General features: G+C 35.1%; 1 protein-coding gene across 1 annotated transcript; it reads left to right on the top strand.

Moving 5' to 3' along the window:
• The first annotated feature begins 7478 nt into the window (after window positions 1–7478).
• On the top strand, window positions 7479–8078 carry LOC145682877 (uncharacterized). The gene has a single exon (XM_081754242.1). The coding sequence runs from the start codon at window positions 7479–7481 to the stop codon at window positions 8076–8078; it is 600 nt and encodes a 199-aa protein (XP_081610368.1).
• The last annotated feature ends 1078 nt before the right edge of the window (window positions 8079–9156 follow it).

Genomic DNA, 9156 nt, shown 5'->3' with positions numbered 1-9156 from the left:
AATCAAACCTGAAGACCAACTATCAATTTGTTAAAAGAAATCAGTTTTAACTGAGACAAATTTCAAGCAAACCACCTTGTGAACCTGCGTAGTCTTAGATAACTTAAAGGGGAAAATTATTCAAGAAATGGGAGAAATAGCGAGAACGCACGATCGTTCTCTCTTTCTTCCTTTTTCTTTCCTTCGTGTGAAATTCAAATTGAAGTTTAAAAACATTATGAAGACGCAATGCAATCGATAGACGAACCATCTCAATATCCCGAAAAATTTTCGTAGCTTCATCAAATGAACACAGGTTACTATTCACAGTGTTCCTGTCACAGTTTGGGAACCACTTTCAAGTCCTCCGAAATTTTTCATGGACGTTATTCTGCGATTTGTCACAGACGGTCCAATCTTTGCATCGGACATCGCCGAATATTCAAAACGAATCTGTATGTATTGTCGATTTTCTTTTCCAGCCCTTGATCAACCCCATTCACGACAGAGAGTTCGGCACCATGCATTTAGTCTTTACCAAATGAAAACTTCTATCTGAACGTCACATAAGAGTGACTCGGCATTTACGTTAGTTTGGTTAACCGGCATAATCGTGGGACGTAAAATTCAAAGATTTCATTTTTACGTTAGTTTGAGATACTGCGCTGTGGCAATCTGACACTGGTGTAGAGACTAAATGTTGCAAGGTATATGGGGTACTACACCGGCTGCGTCAGCTAACATCTGATTCTCGTTTTCAATGCTGATTTTATTATTTTTTTGTCTATTACTATGACACATGTGTCATTATCTGGAAAAGATCAAGTATCACACCACCTTTTTCTATCGTCGTTTCCAGTTTCTTTTATTTTGTAACATGCATACCATTTCATCGGGGGTTACAACCTTTACTTGATATTGGACATTTACATCCCTCTTACGAACTTTCTCAGGTTCGCTTTCAATCTCTCCCCGTTCGGTTTCTTTTGCCTTTTTAACACATCGACTTTTCGTCGCTAACGGTATAAATATTCTGAGTAATGAGATCATCTTTGCAAGTTACTTCTTCAGGTATATTAACACTATCTCTTCCTTAGGCATCAGGATTTCGTTTGATCACACATATTATTCATTCCCTAAATTTTTCTATCTTGTTTTTCGACTATCTCTTCCACTAATTGCAAAAATTGAACTAATTTTTCACAAGATAGAAATGTGTTAGATGCAATATTTTTGTTTGTTGCCATAATAGTGAGGTAACAGATAAATACACATATAACACTAAATGCTAGCAAAGTAACAATAACATTTTTGGACAAAATACTAATCATAAGTAGGGAACTCTCACTTACTCCATCATTGACCGACTTCAAACGTTTGAAATTTTAGCTTTCTTAATTTTATTACTTATTCCATTCCATTTCTTACAGAAGAAAGCAAAAGCAAGTGAGTAACCAACAATCATAAACTTTTACTCAATAATGAATTCCTTCAACTATTTACATTCTTATGAAAATTCAAAATATGCTCGATCTTATTTTTTATGTTCAACAAATAATTCCAGATCCGTTACCATAGAAAGCAACCGTTTCCATGGTAACCGTCCTTAATCACGGCCGCCAATCGTGAAGATATTAAATCATGTCGATCATGGGAAAGGGAAGTCTCTATATTTTTCAAAACTTATAATTTGATAGTTTAGAAAAGATAGATTTTAATATTGTTGCTTTATGCGTATATCTTCTTATTTGTTAATTTAGTATCGCACTTCCGAAGAGAAAAGCCAAAAGAATTGAATGACCGTGTCCCAGACACGGCTCCTCCTCAGTTTTAGCAGAAATATGAAAAAGAAGAGTGAGGAACAAGAAGACGATAAGAGGAAAGAAGGGAAAAGGAGATGAGGAAAGGAGGAAAGAAGAAAGAACTAGAAAATTATTACTGGGTAATGATCGAAATGTGGTAAAAAACTTGAGTAGCTACTGAAAAGGTGATTCATATTCGAGTGATATTACTTGAGGATCAATTCTGAATTGATCCAAAAAGAGACACATGTTCCCTCATACTGCCCTCACCTGGACCCAGGCATCTACACAATTGGGAGTTGCCCTGACCCAGCAAAGATGATGAGAAAGTTCTATTTAATCGTTTATCTGTTATTTCGAAATGTTAAGTAAACTATATCCAGTATCTGAATATCATTAGTGGCGATCGAACACACATTTGGTTTAGCCCAGAAAAAGAATTGAAATGATGTACATGTTTCCCGCAAAGAGAAGTTTTCAAAATTTCTAGATAGATCATAGTTATTAAAGCTAATTTTGTTATTTTGATTTTCCTCTGAGAGCCGATTTAAAGTAACTGTCAGGGTTAGTTATCTATCATGACTTCTGTCATGCACCTATACACACATATAGCAGGTAAATCAAAACTAAAAGCTATCACTTAAAACTAAAGATATTATTCATACACTCACACAGCATACATACCTCACAATGTATTGGCCTAGGTGAAACAGTTTGGAAAAAATCAGCATGTAACTAAGATTGGTGAACATTTATTACATCTATTGAAAAATTAAACACAAAATGTTAAGGACATGCAAATAAGTATACATATAAATGTATCAATCCACATATACTATTAAATGGTAGCAATGTATATATATATATATATATATATATATATATATATATATATATATATATGTGTGTGTGTGTGTGTGTGTGTGTGTGTGTGTTATTAACAGACAGAAGAAAAAATATTTACCCTTTTGTAAAATGAGATGTAAGTCTAAGCATATAATCACATTCTACAATATTAGAAACGAAAAAATAAAATTGCTGGTTAGAATGAGTCGGTCTTTCATGTACGAAAGAAAGAAAGAAAAATTAATTCAATTTGTCCTCTCTCGTATTTTTAAACGATCAATTATATCACCCGTATTGCCAAAGTATTCTTTTGGTATCCGTGTACTTGACTTCATTTTAATTGGATTTTCACACATAAGATAATGTTTATAAAACGTAGACCACATATATCCAGTTTATAGACACATTTGTTAATGTACTTTCTCATTTCCTGGATTAAACAAACAATGCTTTGTCACCCACACCACGCTGACTACGTCACTTATCGGGTCACTTTATTACATTATCTCACTCATTGACTTGCTTCAAATCACTATCATTTTGTATCACAAGGTGCATATGTGTGTAGTTAATTTCGTACAATCTATTGAAAACGAGAATTTTCTAGGTCCAAAGGGATTTCTGTTTCGTATATTATATAAATATATATTATATATGAAAAATAGTATATTATATAAAATGAGTTAAAGGACAGCTTTAAAGGAGATATTCAATTGCCAATGTATGAAGCATTCGTACAATTTAGTATGTTTCGTATTCATTTGGAGCTAAATATATTTTCAGCAGTGAGATTATATGAGACTTCTCTCGTCCCGAAGGCCACAAGACTCACCACTTATTCGCAACGAATCAATACGAATACAAATCCCTGCAACATTTAGCTGTTTCGTCAGGTATGTGCTAATCATTACTGGAATAGGAACTGATATATCCTCAATTAACATTTTGTGACAAACAACAATAAAATCACATTTTGGCAAAAGACAAAAAATTGTTTCAGAGCATACGAAAAAAAATTAATGAAAGAAAGAGTGTGTGTGAGTTTTCATGGGTGTTGACTTTACACTCTCTTTTCTTACCCCGTTGATTTATACGAGAAGGTATAATCTTAATGGACTTGATTCAATTTGTTTTATTTTACTAATTTCTCCTTGCGGCCTATTTAACTATTCCTTGCTTTAACAATATTCTTATTTTTCATATAATATTCTTTTACTTTTTATTTACAAACAATAAAATTATATAATACAGTTGTTAACTTTCGCATAGTATACATTTAAGGATCTCAAGAAGAAAACAGTAAAATTAACTTGCTAAAATTATCGTTTATTTCAAAGAATAAATAGAATGTTTCCTTATATAAATTAATATGCTGAGAAACCATGATGGTATCGATATTCAACACTTTTAATGCTGCTCTTGTTTTTTGGGATTTATACCACCTACAATTAATATAATACATGTTTCGCTCGACATTTCTATGAACGTACAGTTTCATTAGTTGATAGTATATACATTTCCTACCACGAAACTTCAGATGTTTCCTTATTCTATGATCTTAATGTAAAAAAGCGGGGCATAAAATTTGTTATAAAAATACAAATGTTAGCCTCAAACAGCACTCGTACAAAGTATGAGAAAAATATTTCTATTTCCAAAAAAAAAGCCTCAAAGGTCGAACACTCTTCAAGTAGATAAATATAACACGTTACGCATAGTACCTCAACTCCCTTGACCGAGTAAATCGATTCCCTCACCCTCAGCCGCCCTCCTCTTCAATTAACTCCTTCACCCTCAGCCACTCTCACCCTCAATTGATTCGCGCTTGAAAGCTTGGACACTTTTGTGGCAATCTAGAATAAAGAAGGAACATATATTACTATTTTTAGGAATCTCGGGTATCGTATTACCCGTTGCTATTGACAAGTTTGGAAAAGTAGAGATTAGGTGACAATAAATAACACAAGTGCTGTTCTTACCTTCATTAGTTAGTATGGTATTCAAGATTGCACTATTCGCTTCTTTTCTGGAAACAATATGTGGCATAGCACTATACTGCACCAAGCTTTTCGTCTCTCTCTCTCTCTCTCACTCTCTCTTTCTTTCTCTCTCTCTCTCTCTCTCTCTCTCTCTCTCTCTCTATATATATATATATATATATATATATATATATATATATATATATATGCAAGTTGTTTGGGACCCTCTGACATGACCTGCAATAATGTTCCCAATCACGCTCCGCACCTTCTAACTCGATCAGATTTCCTTTCTTTCCATTACATTGAAGCAATAAATCAAAATGTTTAAGATTGTGACTTCCTTTAACCCGTAAGTACTATGGACCGTCTCTCAGACCGTTCCGACTTTTCATATCATTATATTTTCCGCGGTCCCAGTACTACAAGTGGATCTTTTCGTCTACCTTCGTGTCTAGCAAATGGTTACGTATTGTGACATTCGTGTTATAACCCCTGTGCGAGGCGCTGCCAGGGTCAAGCGGTCTCACAGACGTACTATAGTAGTTACGTGAGTATTTTGGTGATCAGTTGTCTTTCGTTATCTACTGATTACTAGCAGTTCTGTGTCTTACCGTGTGGCACGTCTTGCACCAAGCATCAATTAATGACCCAGGGACTGGTAAACCTGAAATATTCACATTTTATAACATGAATAAAGGCGGAGTGGATACTCTAGACAACAATGTACAAATTACACATCAAGTCGTCGAATAAGACGATAGCTATTGACAATTTTCTTTATTCTGGTGGATGTTGCGTGTGGTGTCAATGCGTATGTCTTGCATTAAGTCTACTCTAAGTCCGCAGTGATGACAAGACTTGATTTCATGAAAACGTTGGCAAAAGGACTTGTTAGGCCTCACACAGAACGTAGATTGTTCATCGGACATCTACCATGACAGCTGAGGTTTTCAATCAAGAGCATACTACAGCTTGAAAGTGAGTATCCCACCATCGCGCACAAGGAGTTGAAAAGGAAAACATAGTCTCCGTCAACTGAGTTTTAAGCGGAAAGCACAGATATTCATTCGTGTCAGCGGTGTGGGGTACCGATTTCATTGCAGTGCAGAAAAATAAGATATAAGTGCCTATCTGAAAAAAGTGGATGCTGTCAGAAAAGTTAGTGCGGTACTTTCTTTACCGGTAAAACGTATTTTGTTTACTTTCTCCATCATATAAGAACTAAAAATAAGTTTTATTCATTACCTTTTCACTACAAGAAATGTAAGAGTTCAACTATAACAGTACCTTCCTGTAAGTTTAAAAAAGCTAAAATTCCATGTTTTTTTCCTCCGTTTTTACTGTATTTTTTATTCTCAGTGCATCTATAAGAACAGTGTATTTTAAATTAGTGTTATTTTGGGTACATAGAAACGAAAAAAAATGAATATTTCAACAATTACAATTTTAGAATAATAATGAAAGAATTGTTGCAAATTTTGACTATGAGGTCTTTCTCATTGTTTTAAAAATATAAAGGTTTTTTTACATCGTGAAATTACTATGTTTTACTTTTCTATAAGCAACTAAGATATGTAGGATATCATTTAAAAAAAATATACAATGAAACTACTATTCAGAAAATGTGAAACAACAATGCGGTCTAACAGACCGTTCCATACTAGGTACGTGATTATTTTCGTAAATAGTAATTAAGGGTTAAGACAAGACTCTGCTTTTAACTATGTGCTGCAGAACCTATTGTCCTGCTAGAATACATCGTATATGAACATTTCTAATTCAATTCACATTTAAGAATAGAAAATTTAAAAGTGTGATTTGAATATAGAATGTATTTTGCTAAAACAACACCAATTAAATTTAATGAAAGCTTAAGTATGATGTCTCTAAATATGAAATGTGCATCATAACACCAAATTGAGTATAGAAGTTATGTTTAAAATTTTGAAAATGATAAGCATAGTGTGGTTCTAGTTTTCTATTTATCTACACATTTTTCTAAGTATATAACAGAAGGTTCTTAAGTTCATAATATAACGGAAAAATAGTACATTATTCAAAATGAATTAATATAAAGCATTTCGTTAAAGAGAAATGCAATTGTCAATTTAAGAAGCTATCGTGAAATTTAGGATGGTTCTAGTTCATTTGGAGCTAAATATTTTTTCAGCAACAAGACTATATGAGACTTCCGTCTTCCGGAAAGCTAGAGGTCTCACCACTTATTAGCAAGAACTCAATATGAGTATAAGTGTTCTGCAACATTGAGCTGATTCGTCAGGTATGTGCTAATCTTTACTGGAATAGGAACTGATACATCCCCAAGTATTGAGGAAAACAACACCAAAATCGAGTTGTGGCAAATTAGCTTTCAGATTAGCGTTTGCAAAAAGACTTTAATGAAAGGAATAGGTGTATTAGTTTACTCGGGAGTTGGCTTGACATTTTTGTTTTTCCCTGCGCGTTGACTTATATAAGAAGGTATTTTTTAATGGACTTGATTCAAATTGATAAAGTTCTTCTCGGGCAATCAGCCAGGTGAAAACTGGTGGATAGGCCAACGTTTCGAGAGCTGTCATCGTTCTCATCATCAGGGCAGTTATGTAGAGATCAGCGGATATAAGTAATATATACTCTAGACTGGCGAAAATGATGGTTCCTGATTGGCTGAAAATGCTGGTTCGTGATTGGCTGATACAATCTGAAAACTGGAGCTGTGATTGGCTGGCTATGTTCCGTAGTCCGTGGTACTGATTGGCTGAGGGTTATCTGGATTTTTGTGTGTCGTTTTCTTTGCTGTGGTACCGATGATCGGCTTCCACAGGGGGCTGAGTTGAAATCCAGTGTCTCTATTAACGTTGTTCGGTTCATGAACTATGGCAAGAGATCCAGCTACTATCCTGATCCAGTTCTAATGCTTTTTGCTCAACTGACACCTTTCAAGGCGTCATGTTTTTATAGATTCGTAGATGATACGTTTGTCATCTGGCCTCACGGTGAGAAGACACTCCATTTGTTCCTAGAATTTCTTAATAATCAACATAGTAACATCAAGTTCACAATGGAGATTGAAAAGGACGGATGCTTGCCATTCCTTGACATTCTCATCCGCCGGAAGCCCGATGGTAGTCTCGGCCATAGCGTCTACAGGGAACCTACTCACACTGACCTCTATCTCAATGGCAGCAGTTTTCATCATAAGTCACAGCGAAACACCGTCATCAGCACACTAGCACATAGAGCGAAAGACATCTCAGACGAAGAATCCCTACCTCGGGAACTGGATCATCTCAAGAAGACGCTACTCCAGAATAATTACAAGAAGCATAATATCAGCTTGGCCCTGAAAAGGACCTTTTCTGAACAGAGGAAACCCAAAGAAGAAACTGAAGAACCATTGAGTATAGCAGTTTTACCATACACTGGACTACTTTCTGGAAAGATCTCCCGGATTCTGAGAAAAACATAACATTAAGACCATACACAAGCCGCCACCAAAAATCAGAAACTTAATTCGCCCGATCAAAGATGACTTGGGCTTAAAGACACCAGGCGTGTATCGTATACTCTGTGAATGCGGAAAGGCTTATATAGGACAAACAGGACGCACAATTGAACATCGTTGCAGAGAACATGAAAATTACAGTAGATTATTCCATCCAGAAAAATCAGGTTTAGCAGAACATAGTTTAACAGAAGGCCATAAAGTTTTATTTAAAGATTCATCCATCATTAATAAGAGCACCAATTACTGGACCAGGATAGTAGCTGAATCTCTTGCCATATTTCATGAACCGAACAACGTTAATAGAGACACTGAATTTCAACTCAGCCCCCTGTGGAACTCGGTCATCAGTACCACAGCAAAGAAAACGACACACAAACATCCAGATAACCCTCAGCCAATCAGTACCACGGACTACGGAACATAGCCAGACAATCACAGCTCCAGTTTTCAGATTGTATCAGCCAATCAGGAACCAGCATTTTCAGCCAATCAGGAACCAGCATTTTCGACAGTCCAGAGTATATATTACTTATATCCGCTGATCTCTACATAACTGCCCTGATGATGAGAACGATGAGAGCTCTCGAAACGTTGGCCTATCCACCAGTTTTAACCTCGCTGATTGCCCGAGAAGAACTTTATCATATACGCCCCCAGGAAAGCTTCAAATCTTGATTCAAATTGTTTGATTTTACTAATTTCTCCTTCTGGCCTATTTAGGTGACCCTTCTTTAAAATATGTTCTTATATTTCGTGTAATATTGTTTTAGTTTTTATTTATAAATATTTATTTACATAATATAGTAGTTAAGTTTCTCATAATATAGATTTAAAGGTCTCAAGAAGAAATCAGTAAAATTAACATGCTAAAATTATCGTTTATTTCAAAGAATAAGTAGAATGTTTCCTCATACAAATTAATTGGTTGCGTAACTATGATGCTGTCGATATTGAACGCTCTTAAGCGCTACTATAGTTTGTTGGTTTATACCCCAACAATTAAAATAATACATATTTCGCTGGATATCTCTATGAACGT

Source organism: Thermobia domestica, chromosome 4 (genome assembly GCF_964235325.1).
Source record: "Thermobia domestica chromosome 4, izTheDome1.hap1.1, whole genome shotgun sequence".
Taxonomy (NCBI): Eukaryota; Metazoa; Arthropoda; class Insecta; order Zygentoma; family Lepismatidae; genus Thermobia; species Thermobia domestica.
The sequence above is the reverse complement of the archived record's forward strand: the minus strand, read 5'-3'. Positions and strand labels throughout refer to the sequence as shown.

Excerpts from the sequence above, each read along its gene's own strand:
- LOC145682877 (XM_081754242.1), top strand. The coding sequence starts at position 7,479 with ATGAACTATGGCAAGAGATCCAGCTACTATCCTGATCCAGTTCTAATG.